Below are 24,225 nucleotides of genomic sequence, written 5' to 3' on the forward strand. Positions count from 1 at the left end.
GAGCATAGCAACTGTTTTGTATTCTGCCCTGGTTCAGACTTCCAGGAAAACTATAAAAATGTTCCCCTACAGGCTTTTCTGTGTTGCCATTCTTAGTGTCAAATTTGTGACCATTCCTTTGTCCTATACACACATGGTGTGTATATTTTTAGATCTTAAAGAGACTATCCTAAAAGTGAATTTCAAAAACAGGGCGCAAGCAGGAGATTGCTGAGATACCACTATAACCACTGGCCAACTCCCAGGTTTTCCTAGGTTCGGCCCAGCCCAGGGGGATTGTGGGGGGGGGGAGAGGTCCCCATGGGTGCCCAAGTCCCCCTAAATTTGTGGGGAGCCCCTCCCCAAATCCCCCATGGCCCCTCCTCCATAGATGGCGGCAGTGGAAGCCAATTGGAAAGCCCAAGCCCCTGCCTGCCAGGGGGAACCGGTCTCTGCGGCCTGGAGCTCAGAGGCAATTCCAGGTCTGCAGGCTCCCCCCCCCCCCCGCCCGGGAGGTTGGTAAACAGATCCCCCGTCACCAGGTTGGGCCTGGAAATCTTTCGGAATCGGGAGGGAAATGATCTCCGCGGAGGCCGATCGGCCGAGCCCCCCCCCCCGGCAGGGCCCCCTCCCCGGGACGGCTTCGGCCGGGGGCGGCCCGGCGGGAGAAACCGGCGAGGCGCGGCGGCTTCCCAGGCTCCTCTCCCGAGCCGCCCTCAGGCCCCAGGCGGGTGAAGGCGGCGGCGGCGGCGGCGGCGGCTCGGGCTCTCGGCGGGTCCGGGCGAGCGCCTCCCCGGCCGCCTGGGGGGGGGCGGCGGTTTCAGGGCCGGCCCGCGCCACCCCCTCCGCGGAGGCGCAAGGCCCGCCCGCCCGGCAGGCGCGAAGGCCGCGGCGCCCTCGCCATTGGCTGCGCGAGGCGGCCCGCCTCTCCTGGCGGAGGCCGCGGCGTCCCTGCGCGCGTCGTCGTCGAGGAGGCGGCGGCGGCGGCGGAGGGAAGCGCCCGGCCCGGCCCTCGGGCCCCGCGTGAGTGGCCGGGCCGGGCTGGGCCGGGCCGGGGGGCCGCGGGGAGGGCTTCGCGCGGGCGGCGGGGCAGCGGCCGCGGCTCCGCTCAGCAAGAGGCGGGGCGGCCCTTCGGCCCGGCTTGGCCCGCAGGCGCGGCCTCCTCGCGAGCGGGTTCGCCTGAGGAGCGCGAGGTGGCCGGGCAGGCCGCGCCGGGGACGCTCTGCCGAGACCGCTTCGCCGCGGGGCTCTTGCCGTGTGAGGCCAGCCGGAGCCCGGAGCCGGAGCGGGGCCAGGCCGCGGAAGGCGCCGCCTCGCAACGCGCAGCAGGGGAAACGGGGGAGAGAAACCCGCGAAGACGCTTCAGGCCACGCGGCTCTCCGGGCGGGCAGAGCCAGGCGCGCGTCCCCGGTTGCTGCCGCTGCTGCTGCCGCCAGCCCGGCGCTCGCCCGTGGCCGGCTCGCCCGCGGCTCGCATGGCGCGCAGCCCTTGCGGGCTCCCCGGCTGCTGGGCTGGGCCCGGCCTGGCAACTGGGCCGCGGCGTTCCCTGCGAGAAACTCCCGGGGGCGGGAGGGGGAGGAGGGAGGCTGGCTGGCTGTTGGGTGGGAAGGAGAGACGGGGATGGGGGAGGGAAACCAGCGGGGAAGGGGGAGGGGAGAGGAACCCCCCCCCCCCCGCAGGCCCTTCTTTCATTTACGTGATTTATAGCCGGCCTTTCTCACCGAGGCTCAAGGTGGATCACGCGGTGTGTGAGTACACTCTGTTTTAAGGACAATATAATAATGTGTATATAAATTGGCAAAGATTTAAAACCAGCAGAAATCCGATGCAGATTTGAGAAGTGCTGACACAGAGTATACGCCATCCCAAGACTGACATATTAAACAAACTCAGAACTGCCCAGTAGGATCCTGCTTCAAGCAATAGATAGTACATAGTAGCAGGCAGTAGTAAAGTCTATAGTTCCTGTCACTTTACTGATGCATCTATCTGAGACCACTTCCTACAGTGCAGCTCTCCTGTCTGAGTAAAAATTCCTCTTTTGAATAATTCAGTTTTGCATGGTTTGTGGGAAGCCAGGACAGTGGAAACTGAAGGCCACCACAGAGAATGTATATGTACGGGCTGCTGTTAAGTTTGCTCATGCGCAAGGTGGCACCTGCAAAATACCCTGTTCAGAGGAGAGAAGCTGCCATGGGGGAACCTAGAGAGGCTATCTTGTAGATAGGCCGAACCAAGGCATGAAGAGCTTTGTATGTGATAGCCGATACCTTGAATTTAGTCTGGTAATTGGATAGGTAGCCAGTGGAGCGAATGCAGAATGGAAGTAATGCTCATTCTTCTAGTTGCCAATAATAACCGAGCTGCAGCGTTCTGCACCAACAGGAGTCTCCAAGTTAACTTCGAGGAGAGACCTAGGTAGAGTGCACTACAGTAGTTCAGTCTTGATATGACCATGACATGGATCCAGGCGGCCAGATTGGCCATGTCAGGGTAGGGGGCCATCTTCCAGGCTAGACTGAGGTTGTGGACAGCAGCTGCCTAAACTTGCTTTTCCAGCCCTTAGGCTCTTAACTGCAAGGGTCAGACAAATTCCGTCAAAAGCTGAGAGTACAATGCCCTTCACGATCTCTGCCTTCCCATTGAGCATCACTTCCGTCTCTTCTGGGTTCAGTTTCAGTTTGTTTGCTTTCAGCCATTTGATCACAGCTGTCAGGCAGCAACCCAAGATTTCTACTGCGTCTTGTGATGATTTGGATAGTGAGATAGAGAGTTGTGTGTCATCTGCATACTGATGGCATTCAATTCCATAGTTATGAATGAGTTCTCCTGAAAACTTTACATAAAGAGGTTGAATAAGATGGCAGATAAGATGGCACCCTCTGGAACCCCTGAAGATAAAGTCCTTGTGGGTCACCTGCTTGTAAATAAATAAAATTTAGGTCAGAGCAGTCAATAATTTACTAGTAAAGCAGTGATAACTCCTCAGCTCCCAGCATTAACTTCTATCCATTGAAAACCCCACTTAAAAGCCAGCAGCTAATTTTAAAACGCACCACAAAGAGCCATCATTAAAAACCTGGTGGGGAAAGAGCATTTCTCAATGGAGACCCGACATTGCGATCTGGCTTCCACCTGTGATGGAATTCTGAACAAAGCCTTGACATATTTTATAGATCCACTAAGTCATTACAGAAACAAATGTTCCCACAGGTCCTTTTGCCTTAATAGTAATATTACTTGTTTTTGGTTGCAGACGTCTTGCTATGAGTACGCCAGAAATAAGGAAGAATCGGGTCATAGAAGTCAAATTTGTGGCAGATGAAGATGTTCTGCAGCACATTTCTGAGAATGCTGGTATGGACCCCTTGGCCGTCAAGGGGCTTCCTTGTTAATATTAAATACGGTCTGAGTTGGGGCTTTTAAAAAAAAAACATTATTGCTACGCTTTAGATGTCTTCAGATGCCTTAAAAGGTACATGCTTTTTTAGATAAACAACTGTGTGATACTTTTCCTATTGTCCTGGATGCCATATTGGACACTCGCGAATAAATCTGGGGCAACACGTTCACAGGAAAAGCATCACACACTCGCTTATTATTTTGTTCTGAAATAGACCACAGTTGCCAGTCATTGGTCTGTTTCATAGTTTTCTTCTCCCCAAAATAGTAGTTTTTGGTGTTCACATTGAATAACAGACATTTTTTAACTAAACTGAATGTGATCTTAATTGATGTGAATACAGCAGTATGTGCAAAAGTGCTAAACGTATATGCAGAGGGAGAAAGAGTATGTTTATGCTTCTCTGAGTAGAAATAGCAGAATGGCTACTGTTTCTTTGACTTCAGGTCTTGTGTTTGCACTTCTAGGTTTTAAGGTTCAGAAGAACAAAGTTCCACCTATACTTGATGTAAAAAGATGGATGAAGGAGACGGGAAGCAGCTCAGAAGAGGAGACGCAGGATATTTTTGAAGAGCAGGACTATGTGTCTGTTCTAGGGATGGGCGTCAAAGGTACTTCAGAATATGTGATCCTTTGGCCAAGAACTGTCATAAATGTTTTCCCCAGCAGAAGAGAAAAAGCAACCTCCTTGTTGCTGTTTTGTTTCTCTCTCCTTTCAAAGGGTCTTTGAAAAATGGTTCGGGTGCAGGTGGTAGTGAGGTCTTCCCGTTCCAAACTCCAAAGCATTCCAAAATGATGGCAGAGATGGGTAAGTTTGTTTTACTAGGCAAAATAATTACTTGATCCCAATATTTGATGTAATATTCGCTTTGATTTGTTTGGGTGTCGTGGCATGCTAAAATATTGGAATTTGAGAATCATTTATGCCTTAGTCTAGAGAACTACATGACTAATCTTATGGGGCCATTGAAGCTCTTGACATGGGTCTTTTCTGCACGATCAACACGCCGTGGGTTTTGTCCATATTTGAACCGAGCAATCTGAATCGAAGGGGCTTTCCATAACTTCTGCACCACTGGGATAATTCTGAATCTGCGTTGTGTTACAATTTCTGTGCATGAATCAAATGTCTGTTCTGCTTCGAATTTCTCGGGCCAGCATGAACATAATCACATAATAACATCAGTTTTTTGGGTTTTTTTCGGGTTTTGATGTGTTACAATGTGCCGACAATGTTACATTCTTAAGCACCTTCCTTTCTCAACTACAGACAGCATGTGGATTGGTCAAAGTCATGCCTGCCGATTTCTGTTCTACTTTGTTGAGATCTGGTTTGTTGGTTTATGATTTTAGGAGGGAAAATTAGAATAAAATACATAGCGGACTCTTCCTGCTGCCTTTTAAATCTGACTCTCAGTTGTTCGGCGTTTTCTGTGTGCTTGGGGTGATTTCTGGGTGGCCCTTGCAAACGATGAGGATGCCTACTTGTGTCGACCCATCTAAGAACCATCATGTCTCTGAAGAACACCATGAATGCTCTCTGTGAATTCCAGAGTCAGACCTGTTCTAGAAGGCAGGCTGTTTCCTCGACTCCATCCATACTCAAAATTAATGAAGACGAATGAACCAAAGGAAAATCGATGGTTGTTGTGGGTTTTCCGGGCTGTATAGCTGTGGTCTTGGCATTGTAGTTCCTGACGTTTCGCCAGCAGCTGTGGCTGGCATCTTCAGAGGTGTAGCACCAAAAGACAGAGATCTCTCAGTGTCACAGTGTAGAAAATATGTTGGCAGGTAATTTATATCTACTCAGGAAGGTGAGGTTGGGCTGAGAAAGCTTTCGACAATACATCAAAGGAAAATCCACTGCAGGACAAGGCATTCGTTCTTTGTTCTTGCTGACATAACTATTCCCTGTTGTTAATGGGTCTATCCGAGAAGTAACAACTAGTGGGACCACTTTGATCTACAGATCTGAGGTAACCAACATTGGCTACAGAATTTCAGAATGACTCGCCAAACCCTCATGGAGATAGTCGGTGCTATAAGAGAAGGATGGATGCGCAAGTCTCCTGTGATGGCAGGAACCCATCCATCTGTAGAGCAAAGAGTCGCCACTGCACTCTGGTGCCTTGCTCATGCTAACACCTACCAGGAAGTAACACAGCAGTTGGGTACCAGAGTGTTGCCTGTGGCTGAAAGAGTGCTTGAATTTTGCTTTGTGCTGGAACTGGAGCTTCTTAGTAAAATGGTGCGCCTTGGAACTGAGGTGGGAAAGGCAATACCAGTGTCATTTTCTTTTATTTCAACCAAGTTTAACTTGACTCTTTTCCAAACTCTATGATTATCTTTTCCAATGGAAAACATTGTGCATCCTTATGTGACCCTTTTTTATGCTGCTCGCAATTATGTTTTGGGGAAAAAAATTAACTCTGGACAGCAGCATAGCAACACATCCACACTAGCGCAGGCCAATATGCATTGGAAAAAATGCCTGCATTGGCTCTTTGGAAACCTGTGCAAGATCCTCGCTTCTGAAATATTATGGGGCCTGTAGGGATTGGTGTCCCTTTTCTCCTAATTCCGAGTGCTAATCAGAGCCACTCCAGTAATCAGACAGGTAGGGGGTGCGTTCCCTTTAGTTTGTGAGACTGAAAGCTCACTCCTTTCCCAAAAGCCTTGGCTTTCCAATCTCGAGGTTAGTTCTGGAATGTACCCATGCCCAAATTATGAAGTCCAGACTCAGCTTAAATAAAAGTTAGTTTATTAGCTTACGGCGTGTTGCAAAAAGCATAAAGCACTCTTACACAGGCAACAGACATTAAAATAACACCTTACTGTTGCTACATAAAATCTGCCTAACTAAAAACATAGAGCTGACTACCTAAGCTTCACTGATTGGCATCCGTTTGTTATTCATCTCACCATTTAGAATACAAGCCCTCTCCCATGCCCTGCCAGTCCAGCATGGGGACATGCTGAGGTGATAAGTAGCTTACAGTTTTTGGCTTCTCTCTGGCATACTTGCGTGACAGTCCCTTAGAGAGGAGAGGAATGAAGAAGAGGGGAACAGGCTGAACTGAGAAGCCATCTCTTTCCTAAAGATTCAGCCATCACCTGGTAACTCAAGAGCCAATCAGGGCCAAGCTGTTAATTAGCATTTCAGCTGTGAGAAACTCAAGGGAATGTAGATTGAGCCTCTCTGGAAACAGTCTCCCAAGGTTGAATCACGGGGTGGGGTGGGGGGACTCAGAGACTGCTCCGCAGACGTTACCATCAACTCAACCAGCATATATCTGATCTAGGCCAGAGCCTGAAAACTCTTACGAATTCCGAACCTGTGTCCAGCCATCTTTAGCAAAACCCTTGCCTGGGCTGGCAGTTCCGTACAGGACCTCTCTTTTCCTTTAGCAGATCATGGATGGCTTTCTGTGCCTGGAGTTCCCACGTTGTATTAGTGCTGACGTCTCCCTCAATCGGGTGGCAAAATCGATCAGTAACAGAAAGAAATATTGTTCCATTCTCACTCAGGGGACTGTCAACCACATAGGCTGATGAATTGATGTGGGGGTCAGCTGGACTGGGAGGAATCCTGAGGCCTTCGTGTTTGCTAGCCCTGCTCTAGGCACAGCCGTGGAAGTGGGAGTTTTTGTCCCAGGAAATCCCACCCTGGACTTGTGTGGCGTCTCCATTCCTCCTCTCCTAGTGGCAGGTGCAGCATACCCCGCGAGACACTGGCTCCTGAAGCCTTCTGGAAAAACCAGAAATGCCTGAGAGAAATTTTGCTTTTTAAATAGTTTTTGTTGGATGGGTTAATATACAATCAAAGACAAATACAATCCCTTTCATTTCTCCTAAGTATATATTTCCCACCCCTCCCCTCCCCCTTTCCAATATTGACTTCCAACAGCACTCCCACCCCCTGTTGTTATTATCCCTCTGTCTCTATATTTGTTCTTGTTATTGGTAAAGATCTCAACTATATCTTATCTTACTTAATACCCTTCCAAAGACCATAATTGTCCTTTAACATCCCATTTCTTTTCCATATATTTTTTCAATTTTTTCCAATCTTCCAAAAATGTCTTTGGATCTTGATCTTTCACATTTCTTGTTAGTTTGTCCATTTCATCCATGTACAACAATTTTCTTGTCCATTCTTCAATTTCAGGTGTTTCTTCCTTCTTCCAGTATTGTGCATATAATATTCTTGCTACTGTTATCATATAATATAATAATATCTTATTCTTTCTATTAACATCCTCTAAATGCAAAGATAATAACATTTCTGGATTTTAGCAACATTATACTGAAGTATTAAAGACATCTCAGTACATATTTTAGCTCAAAAGTCTCTAGCCTTGCTACAAGTCGAAACAGAGAATCTTCATGTTCCTTACATTTCCAACACTTATTAGATAGCTGTTTATTAGCTATGGCTAACTTATTTGGTGTTAAATACCATCTATATAACATTTTATAGCCATTCTCTCTAATACTGGTACATGTTGATATTTTTAAGGTATTTTTCCATAATTGTTCCCATGCTTCCATCGTTATTTCGTTATTACAGTTTATTGCCCACTTTACCATTTGTACCTTGACTGCTTCATCTTCTGTAAACCACTTCAATAACAATTTATACATTTTAGAAATTGCTTTATAATTATCGCCTAACAAAAGTTCTTCAAATTCTGAGTTTTTAACTCTATAACCTGTCTTCATTTGATCTGAATCAAATAGGTCTTTAATTTGTCTATATTGTAACCAACCATACTTGAATGGCAACTCCTCATTCAGTTTGAGTTTCAACTCTTTATCTACTACTTCTGTTAAGTCTTTGAGGGTAAGCCATCTTTATATTCTAAATTTGGGTTGATCACCTCAGCTGGTACATTCCACAGTGGTTTCTTCTGATCTATAAATTTTTTATACTTTAGCCAAGTTGACAATAAATTTCTTCTCACATAGTGGTGTTGGAACATTGCATCCATTTTTTTGTCATACCACATATATGCATGCCATCCAAAAAGCTTGTTGTAGCCTTCCAGAGTTAACAATTTATGATTGGATAAAAACACCCATTCTTTCAGCCATACCAAACATATTGCTTCGTGGTAGAGTCGAAGATCAGGTAACTGCATTCCACCTCTTTCCTTAGCATCACAGAGTACTTTCATCTTTACTCTAGGTTTCTTTCCTGCCCATACAAATTCCGATATTTTCTTCTGCCATTTTTCAAATTGTTTTTTGTCTTTAATAATTGGTATTGTTTCCATTAGGAACATAATTCTAGGCAACACGTTCATTTTAACTGTGGCAATCCGACTGAACCATGATAAGTTTAATTTATTCCATTTAATCATATCCCTTTCAAATTGCGTCCAGAGCTTTTCATACTTATTCTTAAATAAATCAATATTTTTTTGCTATCAGCTCTATTCCCAAATACTTAGTCCTGTGTACCACTTCACATTTTGTTATTTCACTCAGTTCCTGTTGCTGCTTCTTGGTCATATTTTTGGTTATTATTTTTGACTTTCCTTTATTTATAAAAAAACCTGCCAAGTCTCCAAATTCCTTGATTTTGTCTAATAATAATGGCAGAGTTTGTATTGGGTCTTCCACTATAAACATTACGTCGTCTGCAAAAGCTCTTAACTTGTATGAAAATCCCTTTATTTTTATTCCTTTTATATTGTCGTCTTCTCTAATCTGCCTTAATAATATTTCTAAGACCATAACAAATAGCAATGGTGATAGTGGACATCCTTGTCTTGTTCCTTTTCTTATTTCAAACTTCTCTGTTAGATTGTCATTGACAGAGATTGTCGCTCTTTGTTCCTTATATATTAATTTCACTGCATCTATAAATTCTTTACCTAAATCCATCTTCTCCATCGATGCAAACATAAAGTCCCAGTTCAAATTGTCAAAGGCCTTCTCTGCATCCGCAAAGAAAAAGCCAACTTCTTTATCTGGTCGTTTATCAAAGTACTCGATGGCATTTATAACCACTCTCAAGTTGTCTTTTAGTTCGATGTATTGTCGAAGGCTTTCACGGCCGGAGAACGATGGTTGTTGTGTTGACGTTTCGCCAGCAGCTGTGGCTGGCATCTTCAGAGGTGTAGCACCAAAAGACAGAGATCTCTCAGTGTCACAGTGTAGAAAAGATGTTGGCAGGTCATAAATGACCTGCCAACATCTTTTCTACACTGTGACACTGAGAGATCTCTGTCTTTTGGTGCTACACCTCTGAAGATGCCAGCCACAGCTGCTGGCGAAACGTCAGGAACTACAATGCCAAGACCACGGCAATACAGCCCGGAAAACCCACAACAACCATTGTCTTTTAGTTGTCTGTTTGGTAGGAATCCAGCCTGGTCCTCTCCTACAAAGTCCATTAGCCATATCTTTAGCCTGTCTGCTAATATTCTTGCCATTATTTTGTAGTCATTGTTTATCAGTGAAATTGGTCTATAGTTTTTGACGTTGGTCAAGTCCTGTAGTTCCTTTGGGATCAAAGCAATACTTGCTTCATTCCATGTATCTGGAAGACCTTTTCCTTGAAGCATATCATTCGTTATAATTTTTAATATTGGTACAAGGTCTTCGTTCTTTTGTTGTGCATAAGCTGAGTTGACTCTATATACTAGATCCATATTTGCTGTTATTTCTTCTGGCTCTTTATTTAAAAATTCTGCTAAAATGTCTGTCATTTGGTCCTGTGCACTTTGCGTATCTGATTCTTGCACACTCCTAAATCTTAGTTGTCTCTCCGTCGCCTTACATTCCATCACTGCCATTCTTTCTTGCATCACTTGGCTTTCCTGCTTTATATTTGCAGACAAATCATTAGTCTTCTGCTCCACCTCTTGGACTTTATTATTAGTTTCTTGCAATGCCTTTTTTATTCCTTCCAGATTCTTTGCCAGCCCGGCCACTTCCTCTTTAATTGTATTTTTCATTGTATCCTTCATTTCTTTTAAATCCTTAGCCAAAGTTTCATACATATTTTGTATCGCTTGAGTCAGCTCTTTATGATTCTCCGTAGCTTTTTTCCCCAATTCTTAAATTGCTGCATCTACTGAGGCTTGCCATCCCTTATCTGCTTTTCCCCCTGCCATCGTTGGGCTCGGCTTAGTGCCTCCCGACGTGTCTGCTCTCTTTCTTAAATCCGTGTTAGCTGCTCTTCCATTCCTCTCTCAATTTTTCGCTGACTTTAATTTAATAATTAAAAATTAACTTAACTTCATAATGCTGGGCGTTTTTTCTCTGTGATTGCTGGAATTACTTCTTCCACCTGAGAGAAATTTTGACTGTACACTAAACAAAGCTAGGATCATGGTGGAGTGTGCCTTCGGACAATATGAAGTAAGATGGAGGTATCTCTCAGCTAGACTTGTGGTGTTTGAAGAAAATGTTGTCTGCATCAATATTGCTTGCGCAATTCTACATAATATCTCTGAGGCTAAGGGACATGCCATGTTTATGGAATGTCCAGAGCCTGATCCAGTAATGGTGCTGACAGACACAGAACTGTATGACAGGCACCATAGGCACCACCTGGAGGAAGAGAGGGTGGTTAGGGACACGCCTGACCTGTACTTACATGTCTGCTGTCGTTGAAAAAGAGAGTTGAGAAATGGGGGTGGTGGGTTTTTAAACTTTTGGAAGGCACACCTGCTATAAACCTTTCTTATTTCTACTGTTTCAATAATTTTTTTGCATTTCACTCTGTTTCTAAAATGTTTGCAATTCCTTCTTCAGTTAGGAACAATGGAAAGGAAAAAGGGGACAGAGTATTATACTTGTTTACATAGATACTACTAATCATTTGGTTGCAAGAAAAATGGGCCTCAGGTTGAAGGCAACTTTCAGCCTTCTATGGAATTCAGTTAACCATTCTTGGGGTTGCAGGCGAGGGGGAGGGGGATTGCTTTAGGCACGCTTAACTCCAGAGGATTGCCAGTGCTTCAGGGTAACGTGTTTCCCTGGGTTGGCGAGGATGACAGGGAAATCCACAACAATTTATAATGAATGGAGGGGCGGTATGGCAGACACCCCCCCTTCACTCCCCCACACTGAGTGAGACAGATTTTTCTGCCAAAATCTGAGTTCACTTTCTGTGGCTTTGCAGCCCCAATTAGCATGTCTCTGTTAATGGTTGTAAAGTTCTTTTTGTCCCATCCTGATAAGTCCAGCCCAGAAACTTGATAGGAGTCCTCTTCTTCTTTGTATGAAATGGCACTAACTCTCAAAAGAAACACCAACTTTATTGAATAGTCAGAGATGGAATATGGGCTCTTGGGATGAAATTGCTGAGGTCAGTTTTGTTGGTAGAATAGAATACTTTAAAAGTAATAGGCAAAATTCTGGCAGCTTAGTTTCAGTGTTTACAATCTGTAAGTTAGAGGTGTTTTGTTTAATACTTTGGTTAAGCCAACAAAAGTCTCTGACCCACCATTTCTGCCATGTTCTGTTTTTCCATAAAATGGACAGCAAAAACCAAAACCAAAAATTAATAAAATAATACAATAAGAGAAAGAATCCACGCCTGTGGCCCTCCCTGAAAACCTCAGTGCAAGCAGTGTATACTTCTTGTTTTCCATCACTACATGGGCAGACATTGTTGTGGAAACACCAAAGAAACAATGTTACAACCGTACTTCTTAACGAAAGTACCGGAGCTGGTCTCCTTCAGAACATGAGGTGTCAGACTGTGGCTAGATAATGCCCTTCTTGCAGGTCCCCCTTACAAGCAAACAAGAGTCCATTGTTTGAATAAGGAAACTTTACTGCAGAAAAGGTCCATTATAGTCCACTGTCCTGAATAGGAGACTCAGGATGGTACAAGATCATTGTTACCAATGAAGGGCAAAGCATGAGGTACAGAGTAACAGTTCCCATCTGCATCAGCCTCCCCCCACAGTTCTCAAAACAACATCTTTCAGTCTTGGGAAGCTGGACTCTCTCAAGGCCAATTCATGGTGGAACGGTGTTAGACAAAACAATCTTGTTCGGTGAGAAGTCTGCTTGGGAACTGGTGCACCTGTGGGGAAAACACTTACACACTAGAAGCATTAGAAAATGGAGTCAGTACAGCTCATAACCACACTGAACCTGACATGAGGAACATAGGCAGCAAAATTATTAGTGGCGTGAGTCACTGAAATGATGCCAGAACTGTGTGCAATTTACAGATTCTCCAATCAAAGAGTTTTGTAATGTTGTTGCATTGAAATGTTGCTACACTCTTGACTCCTTTCCTCCTGTGGAATTCAGGAGAGCAAGAGAAGCAGCACGGGACCCTGGAACAGCGTAAATTGATCGTGTAGAAAAGACCTTGAACAGGTGAAGCCGCCTTCCCTTGAGTCAGAGCCGTGGTCTGTCGAGGTCAGTCTGGTCTACGCAGACTGGCAGCAGTTCTCCAGGGTCTCGGGTGGAGGGGTCTTTCCCATCGCCTACCACCCTGTTCTTTTTACTGGGGGTGCCACGATTTGAACCTGGAACCTTCTGCACGCATGGCAGGTCTGTTTATGGACAGCCCTTGACACCTTGTGGTAAACTGCTGCTAAAATTTGGGGGGAATTTCAGAAGAATTGGTGTTGCAGCATGGTGAGTACCGGTGTTCAGATTCGAACACTTGAAGCTGCTTAACCTTTGAAGCTCTTCAGACGGAGGCTTAAATGTGGGTGGTCACATCGATATGTTGTTCTTTTGTGATGTATTTGCATCATATTGTTTGCTTTGGATGGAAGGAGTTAATGGAATTCCCTATGAATACCTTTCCACAGCAAGCCCTGAAAAAGCCTCTGCTGAAGGCTGGAGACTTTCCTGGACCGATGTGCTGCGTGGCTTAGGGAGGCCGCAGCAAGGAAGGGGCATAGGCTGAAATCACAAGGGATTCACTGTGTTGGATTTGTCGCTGTGGTTTAGCTTGGCCTTTACCGCTGTAAAAGGCTGTGGTTGCTGAATGATGCAGTTCCTTGGCCTTGTGTATTACCAGGTTTTTTATACTGTATTACTGAATTGCACACGTCATTTCTGATCTGGGAATTCTTCTCGTTTGAAGCCTCTGAGCTGGCTCGCAAGTCAGGCAAGGATGCGAAACGTGACACACTGAAGAAGGCCGAGAAGAGAGAGAGCTGCCCCCAAAGCAGCAGCAGTAAGTTCTGTTGAAATAAAACTGATAAGCTAAGAGGTGAAGTTGCAAAATGCTTTTGCTGAACAAGGGCCTTATTTTAAATTAGGAGCACCTAGAATTTGCTTTTTTAAAAAGTCAAAGTCTGTTTTTCGGGTTTCATTTTTTAATATCTATTGCTTTAATCCACAGGTCTTAGAACACAGTGCAATAGAGGAGACAGTTTAGTATACAACTATACATTTGATATTTTATTTGAAGTATATGAATTTTAAACAATGTATTTTATCTTGTTACGCTTTGATTTATCATGTATAGCTGGTCTAAGGACTGTTACAATGAATACCTACCTACCTACAACTATACAAAACTAAAACCAACATTATGATTCTTATGGACAAAATTTAATATCACAGTACCATTCAATCAGTCCACTCCACTTTCATTCTGTTAAAACAAGAATAATTCTAATGTGACATTTAAATCTAATGTCCCAGAGTGTAAAGATGATTTTGAGTAGAAATATCCTTTATTTTCTTATCATGAGATACATAATAAATTTTGTTTTTGTATTCCGATATATTATCTGTTTGTTAAAAGTTATAGTGGATATGTAGAAGTGGTGAAAGTGTGTAATATTGATTATTTAGTAATAATGGAACAAGTAATGAAGTTGTAAAACAGATTAGTTATGAAATTTACTTAAAATGTTGAATATAAGCAGGGCTTTTTTTCAGCAGGAACGCGGTGGAACGGAGTTCCAGCATCTCTTGAAAATGGTCACATGGCTGGTGGCCCCGCCCCCTGATCTCCAGACAGGTTGCCACGGAGGGCAATCTAAACTCCCCTCTGTCTGGAGATCAGGGAGCAGGGCCACTGGCCATGTGACCATTTTCACCGAGGGCAATTTAAACTTTAAAAAACCTCCCCCCTTGTTCCAGCTGACCCCAAATGACATCATTGTGTGGTCCTGAGTCCCACCACTTCTTTTCCCAGAAAAAAGCCCTGAATATAAGTGTAACCAATATAAGTAAGTATAACTGTATTTTATAGATAAGCGTCTTCAAAAATTTTAATGAAGGAGGTGTCGGGGATTATTTTAAATTTATAGGAAAATAATCCCCAACATCTAGATTTATTAAGGAAAAATTTCTTTAAAGGTACTCTGCATTCAGATTACATTTCCCAATAGCCATCACCCACAATTAACTAAGACACCAAAATAGTGATCTGTAAAGAATAATGAGCTTTATTAACAATAAAACTGAGATGCAATGCCACGTTCCAACATATGAATAAAGATCAGTCACAGCAGAGAATCTTATAAACTTTCAAAGCTAATTGTTTACAGAAGAAAAGATCAAAGGTTAACATAGGGTTTATACAAATAATTCTTTGGAAATGCTGCCTTTAGGAATTATGGCACCTGATGGGTCTGGATGACAAGACAGTAAATATTTCCTGATATAAACATGTCAAAAAGTTTGGCGCCTTACTTCTTACAGTGTGTGTAAGAAGCTCCCTTAGAGCCTGCTTTCCAAGGCTATTCCTTGATTAGAGAAAAGGAAAACAAGAAATGTTGACATTCTTGTAATTCCTGTAAGGTTACTATGACTTTTAACCACGAGACTGCTAATCCAAAGGAAGAATGTTCCCTGTATGAAGGATTCTGGCTTCTGTGTAAAAAGGTCTGCTTCAATAGCGCTCATATATGGGTGAAAGGTTACAAAAATTCCCTAACAATAATCATGTTATATAATCCTTTTTTCTGTATTCCCTGTATTCTATAACTTTATTTCTTAAAATAAAAATATATTAAAAATCTAATGGCCCAGAGTTGATCAATTTTGACTTTATTTGAAAAACTGCAGAGATAAATTTTGCCATTCTGAATTTATTTTTGCCTGCTAATAATACTAATTTTTCCTGATTGGATCTTCCTAAGATATAATGTAAGATTACCCCAAGAAATTGTTAGATGTGTATAGCAGTGAAATTCCCCATTAGTCAAGTCTTCTGTCTGATCATAATCATAAGAGCAAAGTCTTCCTCTCATTAAAAGGAATTCTAGTATACTGACTCTAATGCAGCTGATGGTAAAATGTTCACATGTGCCTTAGTAAAAGTCTTTCTGAGTTCTTTTTGAGCTAAAAATGAAATTAGTTAACTATCTGATCTTGCATCACGTTTTTTCATTAGGAACCTTATTTTGTGAAGTCAAATAAAACTAGACTTGTGTTTTGAATTAAGAGTATCATTTAAAATGGTCTTCCTCTTTAGAAGTTTCAACACTTTATTAAATGTTGACTTAATTGTATTAACAGCTAATTGTATTAAGCTCTATTAACTCCTCAGTCCCAACAGTAGTTTTAACCTACCGATATTGCCTTGACAGGCCTTTTAAAAAAATTCTCTGTAAATGAAGGCAAGTCATTTGAAGTGAAGACTGCAATACATCTCTCATTGGAACCTGATTTTGGCAGAACATTAACATCTCTCAGCCTAAGATGTTGACCTAACTAGTCCAGATTAATTTTAGTTTGGAACTTTTTATTTCTGTCTTGGCAAGGTATCCGTTAATTCAGTGGCCTTCAGCCTTCCCAGACCCAGGATGTACTGAACTGCTAGTATGTGACAGAGTCGTGTCCCAGGACTAGTGAGAGTTGGAGTTGTGACCTCATTCATTGTCATGGCCAGGACCCTGGGCAGACTGAGAGAGCCAGGGACAGAAAACACAAACCATCACCAGATGATGTACTGTGATGAGGAACATCTAAGGGTCAGAGTCAAGGAGGAATCCTTGCCACATTTAAGTAGGGATGTGCACAGGAAAAGAATTCAGTAAATTCAGGTTCGGAAATCCAAACTGGGAAACATTCAATATCCCCTGAATACCGAATTCATTCTCCAGTTTATTTCGGTAATACAGAGCAAATTCAGTAAAATTCAGCCATTGTTTCCTATGGGAAACTCAATTTGGAAATTTGGGGGTGGGCGCGTTATTTTTTACCAAAGTTTACCAGATTTGCAGGGAACCTTCTCCTACCTGTCCTCTAACATCCCCCTCCCCCAGTTTCATAAGGATTGGACCTGGAGGGTGGCATTTTATTACCTCCCAAAGAAGGTGCCCCCAAACCATCTCCAGTCTCCATTATTACCTATGAGAGAAAGTGTGGGCACTATTCAGAGGGCTGGGGGTGGCATTTTGCAAGCAAAATCCACCAAATTTGCATGGGACCTACTCCAAGCTGTCCTCTAAAGACCCCCCCCCCCAAGCTTCAGGGAGATTGGACCGCAAGGGGCCACTTTATGACCTCTGAAAGAAGGTGCCCCCAGTCACCTCTTATCTCCATTATTCCCTATGGGAATAAGCCAAACCTCTGTGCCAACAGAAAACAGAAACACCAACCAAACTACTATAAAGAGAGAACAGCCCCAACAACGGGAAAACAGCACCCCCCCCCCAAAGAACAAGTGAAGCTAATAAGCAACTATAAAATAGCAATCAAAAGAACCCCAACAACAGGATAAAACAGAAGACCCCCCCCCAGAAGAACAGCAGAATAATAACTAACTATAATAAATAAAAGCCAAACCAAAGTACCACCCCCAGAAGCCCAAACAAAGTGCCCCCACACAGAAAAAAAACCCAGCAAAACCCTCCCCAAATTACCCACAACAGGATAAACCTACCCCTCTGGCCAGAAGAACAAGCAGCAAAAATTAAACACTAACCCAGACTTCTCTGAACCTGCAAAAAATTAACTGGGTAAATGCCAACTAACTATGCCAAGAAAGTAAAGAAAGGAAACTCCACGGGGGTTATAGTCAATATTATATGCAGTACACCATGTGTAACTCACAGAAGGTAATTTAATCACTATTTAACATCAGCAAATGCATAACACATAACAAAAATTACAATGTTCAAGGTATATTTACACCATTCAATAACACAATGTTCAGAACATTCCAGGTATCCAGAATAAACCTTCAAAATATATACAAGTTAACCAGTGTCCAATAACGTATCTTCTTACACTCAACACCCAGTGTCCTCTTTGCAATCAATTGAGATGTGATGTCACTATGAAATAACTGCGGGGATAAATTGTCCCCAGAAGTTTGTTCCAACGCAAGTCGCTCGTCCTGAAAAGGAAGTAAAAGAAATCGAAAGAGACACGCCCAATCTGGGGCCGGCTGAAGCTCAGATTTCGTCAATGCCTCATCAGGAGCGTCAGTCTCCGTAGTGTTCTATCCTTAAAGCGTGCGTTTTAAACATTCATGCATGCACCTCTTAATATTCCCAATCACGGTGAATCCTTCATTCCCCACTGGTAACGTGCGGCGGCCGTGTATTCTCTGGCGCGTTATTGGCTATTGACTATATTGACTATAATCCCTGTGGAGTTTCCTTTATTTTGCAGTCAACGGCGGGGGTAGCCTCCTTTGCGTTGGTTAAGAAAGTAAAGAAAGCACATACAACAGAATAAAACAAAGACTCCCCCAGAAGAACAAACAACAAAATGAACAATAAATATAACCAAGTTCAAAAGTCAGAAACCAAAGCCCACCCCCTCACAAACACCCAACCAAAGCACCCTCCCACACAGCAAAAGAGCAGTTTTGAAAATGCCAACTAACCCCCTCCAGCACGTCAAGCCCATCCCTCCCAAGAGAGAAAAAACCCAGTGAGTCTAATGATTCTCAAACAAGGCAGCAGCAGTCCACAGAAGCCCTCCCGGCACAGCAGGGTCTCAGCACAGGCAACAATAGCCAGGAATCCATAGCCTGACACCACGCTCTTAACCACTACACCAAAATGGCTCCTGCCAGGATTGGCCACTCTCCCCCCCCTTACTTCCCCGTCCCTCTCCCTTCTGCCTCTTCCTCACTCCCCCACTCCCATCTAGTTAAAAAAGGCGGGAAGCTGTGTGTCTTAGCAAAGGAACAGCAAGGAACAGCCCGGCTGCAATTACCAAACTGTACCGAATTTTAACAAATAGATTCAGGAAACTTAAATTCGATAATACAGAATTAGGTAATACTGAATTTTACTGCATCATGTAAAATTCAGTATTTTTTACTGAATTCCAAAACCGAATCGCATATCTCGACATCTGACTGCTCTTTCTGTCCTGCTGGTTCCCGTGTGTGTGCAAAGACATGCAAGACGAAAGGTGCCTCTGCTTTCTCTGCGTGTGCACTAGCAGCATCCGTCTCCAAAAGGATCTGACCGTGGCGATGCTGTAAAGGTCAGAGAGTTTCTAAGGAGCCCTCCTTTAGCTACCAGATTGCCCACACATGGGGCACAGTGTTAGGGTGATGAGGGCTCGGTTTCAGCACTAAGTAATCTCTCATTACCTCTAACAAATCTGTCTGCATTTGGTGAACAGAGCAAATCTTTTGGGGAGTAGGTGGACTTATCCAACCTGTTTTCGAATGATAATATTGGCTGCTTAACATACAAAACGCCCTGACCGGGATAGCACAGGTGAGCCTGAGCTCATCAGATCGCAGAAGCTAAGCAGGGTTGGCCTTAGTAATTGGATGGGACACCTCCAACGAAGACCAGGGTTGCAGAGGCAGGCAATGGCAAACCACCTCTGTTAGTCACTCGCCATGAAAACCCTGCTTCGGTTGTCATAAGTCAGCTACGACTTGAGGGTATGCTCACTACCACCAAGATCCAAAGCAGTTGCAGGAGTCTAATATATATCCCTGCCAATTCAGAGTTAATCTAATGGCTAAAGTGACACCTAATTGGAGCCTGATGCCCCCTCCTTTACCTACCGTAATGCGCATTTTCGTCTCTGTTTTGCACAGAATTTATAATGCGATGTCCCCCATGGGTCAGTAATGACTCGGTGCTTGCACAGGCTTTACCTTTACTGTAGTTAGACTTAAAGGTACTACTGGACTCTTTTTGACTTTACTGTAGTGAATACACAATGATCAATTTGTTGCTCTCAAGAACCTTGTTCAGTGTGACTCACAATCAGCTCCTTGCTAAGTTCGGGACAGCAAGTACCTGATAAGTACAGAAACACAAATGAGTCGATGTTTGTAGATGCAAGTAATTTGTGACACTCCTTTTGTTTAATTTGTAGAGCACTCTGCATCAAGCAAAGGCCAGGTGGAGGTGAGTGGCATTTTTTTAGCCTATTAGAAGTTTTGCTGTTGTAGCATTTCGGAAGGAAAGGAAGACTTTTCTACTCCGAGATTGTAAATGACCTTGAGCAGCAGAGCTCCTGGCATAATCTGTTGTATTATTGTTTAGGATAAATCGCACCTCTCAGTAGTTTGTGAGTCAGAATTTGTCTTGTTGAATTATTTAAAAAAAATTTTTTTTTCTGAAAAAGAAGATGTAGGTTGGACACTCAATTTTCTTACAGTGGCAAAACTATATATGGCCTCTTATGGGAAAAAGGTTGACTCATCAACAGTTTCAGCTTTGTTTAACAACATGCACAGTGGCAGTACTGACCAATCTAACATACGTTACAAGAACCTGATTAGGAATCAGCTGAGATACATTTGTTGAGAAATTGTCAGTGGGTTAACTGCAAAATACTGCTGGCATGGCAGAATTGGCCCTCGGAAACTTCCCTTCCTGTCTCCCACCCAGGCCCCCAAGCCTCCTGAAATCCTGCTTCTAGGGATTATGGGTCCCCCAGGAACAGTGGGGGGGGGCAAAGTGGGAGTCTGCAGTGGAAAGGAAAAAATATGAAAATTGCCTAGACCCCACCTTTGGATCCCACCTAGTATTTGTTGTGTACCAATAATAGTAGATGTTATAATAGTAGTAGTAGTAGTAGTAGTAATAATAATAATAATAATGGTCTTTGCTGTGAATGTTGGTATTGACTTTCTGTTAAATAAATACAGTTCTGTACGCAACAGGATTGAAACATTGAAATTCTCCGTCGTAAAATAAGCTGTGCTTCAAAACAGCCCACACTACCCAACTCAAGTAGAGACAAGTTCCTCCACAACATGAGTCTCGCTATTGCCATACCATCTAGCATTGGGATGCATTGAGAGGGGTTGTGATATGACCCCAGAACCTCACAGCACCATAAATTGGTCAAATTACAAAATGCCTCAAATTAACATTTTTTAAAAATGCACTTCTTATTACTATCATGTCAGCTCATTTCAACCAAACGTTTGCCTTCTACTCTATCTGGATCAATAATTCAGTGTTCATTAAGGCTTCAGAAGTTTCTGTTAAGGTTCCTACAAAGATGGTAATCTTACTGCTTGTGAAAGCATTTGTCGAAGTAGCTGTTCATCTCAGTTTGAAGTCGATGCTCCTATCCGTGGGGCTTACTCATGTGACCATATTAGGATATGGTCAGTAAGATCAACTTTGCATTCTGTCTTATTTCTTGCAGTCCTTATTCAGAGTGAAACGAACATATTTCTAACTAATATGTCTTCAGTCTTATGGATGAAGAAGGGGATTCCTTCCAAATTCTTACTTCTCTTTCCAACAACCTAATTTTTACCATAAATGGTCCCCTTATAAATCACTCAGCCCGCCAGTACTTACATCATTGATTTGTTGCTCATCTCTATTCCCTCTCCACCAAGCTTGCTCATTGTTCCTTTGTCAATATTGTTAAAGTTTCAGCAGCAATTGTAGTGGTGTAGCCGTGTTATCCCATTGTAGGAAAACCGAAAAGGATAGATCTTACTTAATCAGGTGCAAGAAGAGGAGCTTCAAATGTGGAATATATAGCAGAGGGAAAGGGTGGGGTGGGGAATGTGAGGTGTGCATTAAATAGCCATGAAACGGAATATGTACATCCAGTGATATCTCTGTGCAAAGTTCAAAAGTAAACACAGTGACTGTTTGCGTCAGCCATAACTGATAATGACACACTCAGCAAAGTGATGTTATTAATTTAGTAGGCTTTTACATTACATAGAAATTGGAAAATATTAAAAGTATAAGCTCAGGACATGAATCTTCAGCAATCAGTGTGTACTCTGTCCCTCCAAAATTCCTGTCGAAGTCTTAAATCGCCCTATCGTAACTTTCCTGGTGGCTCTAAAAACCAATCGCCTCAGATGTAACATCTCCATTTTCCTCTCCTGCTGTCCGTGTTTCGTTTCTTTGTAGTGCATGGCTCAAAACAGAACTGTAACTGAATTTGTCACATTAAAAAAGTAGTACAAAGCAATCAATTATCAGTTTATTTATCCAAAATCTCCATAATGTTTTTTATTCAGCCCATTGTTACATTCCCGTCCTCCATTCATGGTAGGTACCTTTTAGAAATTGCATTGCAGAATTGGAACACAGATGGCCTCTCTGAACACAAAATGTAGTCAGGCACCCTTGGAAAATCAGTTACGTGGTTCTCTGCTGATTGTCAGAAATCTTGGTTGTGCCTACCACTGTTTTGATTGAGTCGGGTCTGAAATAACCATCTGTAACTTGGTCAGTTGCGCTTTTAAGAAACAGTGAGCTCACTATGTCAGAAGAATATTTCTTTGTGAGCTCAAGAGTCTCCAGGAGTTTTCCACTTCCATTCCCCCTGGGATGCCGTTAATCAAAATATTCTAGCAATGAGAATTCTCTTCCAGCTCAAAGAGGTTTTTTTGTCATTGTATACTCTTTTTTCAGAATTGCTGCTGTTGATACAGCCAGTCCTGCTTTGTTGTCTCACATAAAGATTCTTTAAACACTGGTTAACCTCATATAAAATTCACTTTGTAATATCTTCATCTTTGTAATTTCAGAAATCATTGTTACTTTGTTTAATCCATTTAATACCTTTAGTGTGCATTCTAATGATATTAGTGCTTTGTCTCTGCTACATTTTTTGTATTAAACATTCCCAGCCAAAGTGATTATTAGATCTGTAATTAACCAGAGACAAAACCATACTGAAAATACAGACTGAAATGTAAATTAGCTTTGTGTGTAGGTTAAGTAATGAGATTCTACAACTAGGAAGTGCAAACCAGATTCGGGTCTTTATTTTGGATGGTGATCTTACTATGTAGTTGAATGTTTAAGGAGAAATTTTGTTTGGAAATATGACATAACCTGCTTGGTGCTTTTAACAGTGTAAAAAGAATGAGTTCGTGTCAAAAACCATTTATGGACTCAGGAAAAGAATCACAGGTAAGCATCTGCAATAAATGTAGATAATATAGATAGGCAGTATTTTGTAACTTAAGAATTCATTAATAAACTCTGCTTTTTCAACCATAGTATGGACACGTGGGAGTCCTCTGTGCTTATGGCTCAATAACTTAGTGCTAAATCAGAAGTATGGAAAAGAGAAGCATGTTGTGTGAGGTTTTGTATTTGCTACCTTGAGAGTGAACATTGTAACTCTCACTGACCCTTTCAATGCGCTCTTAATGAGGATTATGCGTACATTGTGACTTGCAGTGATCAAATTTGTTGAATTAGCACATCATTGGTTTGTTTGTCCTTTGCCTATGTGGTTTAATAATCCAAGTGTAGTCCATAAAATCATTCCTGAAAGTTGTTACCCTGGGATTATTTAAATTTATTTGAATTTATTTATATCCTGCCTTTTCCCCCAATGAGGACTCAAAGCAGCTTACATCATTCTCCATTTTTTCTTCACAACAGGCATGTTAGGCTGAGAGGGTATGGCTGGCTCAAGGTCACCCATTGAGCTTCCATGGTGAAGCGAGGAATTGAACCTGGGCCTTCCAGATCCTACTCCATCACTCTGGCCACTATACAACACTGGCTATTTAGTGGTTCTTCTGGGGGAGGAAGAGCCATTTAAGTTGGAGGAAAGTTTATGCTAGAGGAACTGCCTGCAGCCTAAGACAGGATACGTAGTGCCCATTATCTCTCTTGATAGACGAAGTCCAGTTATTAATCCAGAAATTTACCCCTTTCATTATTGTGTTTGATTCAGTTAATTACATTCTTTTAGTTGTTGGTATTAATTACATTCTTTTGGTGTTTGGGTATATTATTTTGAGACACAAATTGCTTCGGCTTTGATGAAGGGATTTTAAAAATCTTTTTTATTCATTTCTACCTTCGTGTGGGTGTGTGATCAAGTCACAGCTGACTTTAGTAGGGTTTACTAAATATAAAGCCTATACCATAAAGTGTACACAGTTAATACCTTATCATTGCTAATTTGAACAGGGATTGGGTTTTAATTCATTATATCAGTTTTGTAGACTATATATATTAATGAATTTTACTGACTTGAAGGGGGCTGTCCAGCATTCATTCCTGTTACATATCTTTAAGATTAGTTTGAGTAGAGTTGAGATTAGAAATGTGTGATTCGGATTTCCGATTCAGGATAAATACCTGAATCGGACCCGATTTATAAAGATTCAGGATTTCCGAACCAGCATGCTGGCCCTGATTCGGAAATTCCGAATCAAAGCTTCCCGAAGCAATTTGGGTAGCTTTGAGAAGCTTTAGGGTGCTTTCAAACCCCATGGCTGGCTCCCGCTGACTGACTGAGGATGATACCCCCAGCAGGCCAGCTGAAGTTTAAAGGGCCTTTTCTGTGGTTCAGCTGGCCCGCAGGGGGTGATCCTTCTGTGGGGCCAGCTGAAGTTTAAAGCCCCCCCTCCCGCTGGGCTGCTGAAGCACGGAAAGGGTCCTTTAAACTTCAGCTGACCCACAGGGGGGATCCCCCCCTGTGGGCCAGCTGAACCGCGGGAAGTCCCCCTCCTC

The 24,225-nt window shown here is 42.8% G+C and overlaps 1 protein-coding gene across 5 annotated transcripts in view; it reads left to right on the forward strand.

Annotated features, from left to right (window-relative positions):
- Window positions 1–904: 904 nt before the first annotated feature.
- The window catches only part of ORC2 (origin recognition complex subunit 2), a 48,774-nt gene continuing 25,453 nt past the window's right edge, over window positions 905–24,225 (forward strand). The window contains exons 1-7 of one of the 5 annotated variants that reach the window (XM_054970225.1): window positions 905–1,002; window positions 3,236–3,336; window positions 3,850–3,993; window positions 4,104–4,190; window positions 13,389–13,547; window positions 19,634–19,665; window positions 22,605–22,662. In XM_054970225.1, the coding sequence (XP_054826200.1) occupies window positions 3,246–3,336; window positions 3,850–3,993; window positions 4,104–4,190; window positions 13,389–13,547; window positions 19,634–19,665; window positions 22,605–22,662 (571 nt within the window). In that variant the 5' untranslated portion in view covers window positions 905–1,002; window positions 3,236–3,245. Of the gene's footprint in view, window positions 1,003–1,040; window positions 1,237–1,628; window positions 1,728–3,235; window positions 3,337–3,849; window positions 3,994–4,103; window positions 4,191–12,819; window positions 12,911–13,388; window positions 13,548–19,633; window positions 19,666–22,604; window positions 22,663–24,225 lie in introns of those variants that run through there. The other 4 variants (XM_054970229.1, XM_054970227.1, XM_054970226.1 and 1 more) reach the window with 4 other exon arrangements.

Source organism: Eublepharis macularius, chromosome 2 (assembly GCF_028583425.1).
Source record: "Eublepharis macularius isolate TG4126 chromosome 2, MPM_Emac_v1.0, whole genome shotgun sequence".
NCBI lineage: Eukaryota > Metazoa > Chordata > Lepidosauria > Squamata > Eublepharidae > Eublepharis > Eublepharis macularius.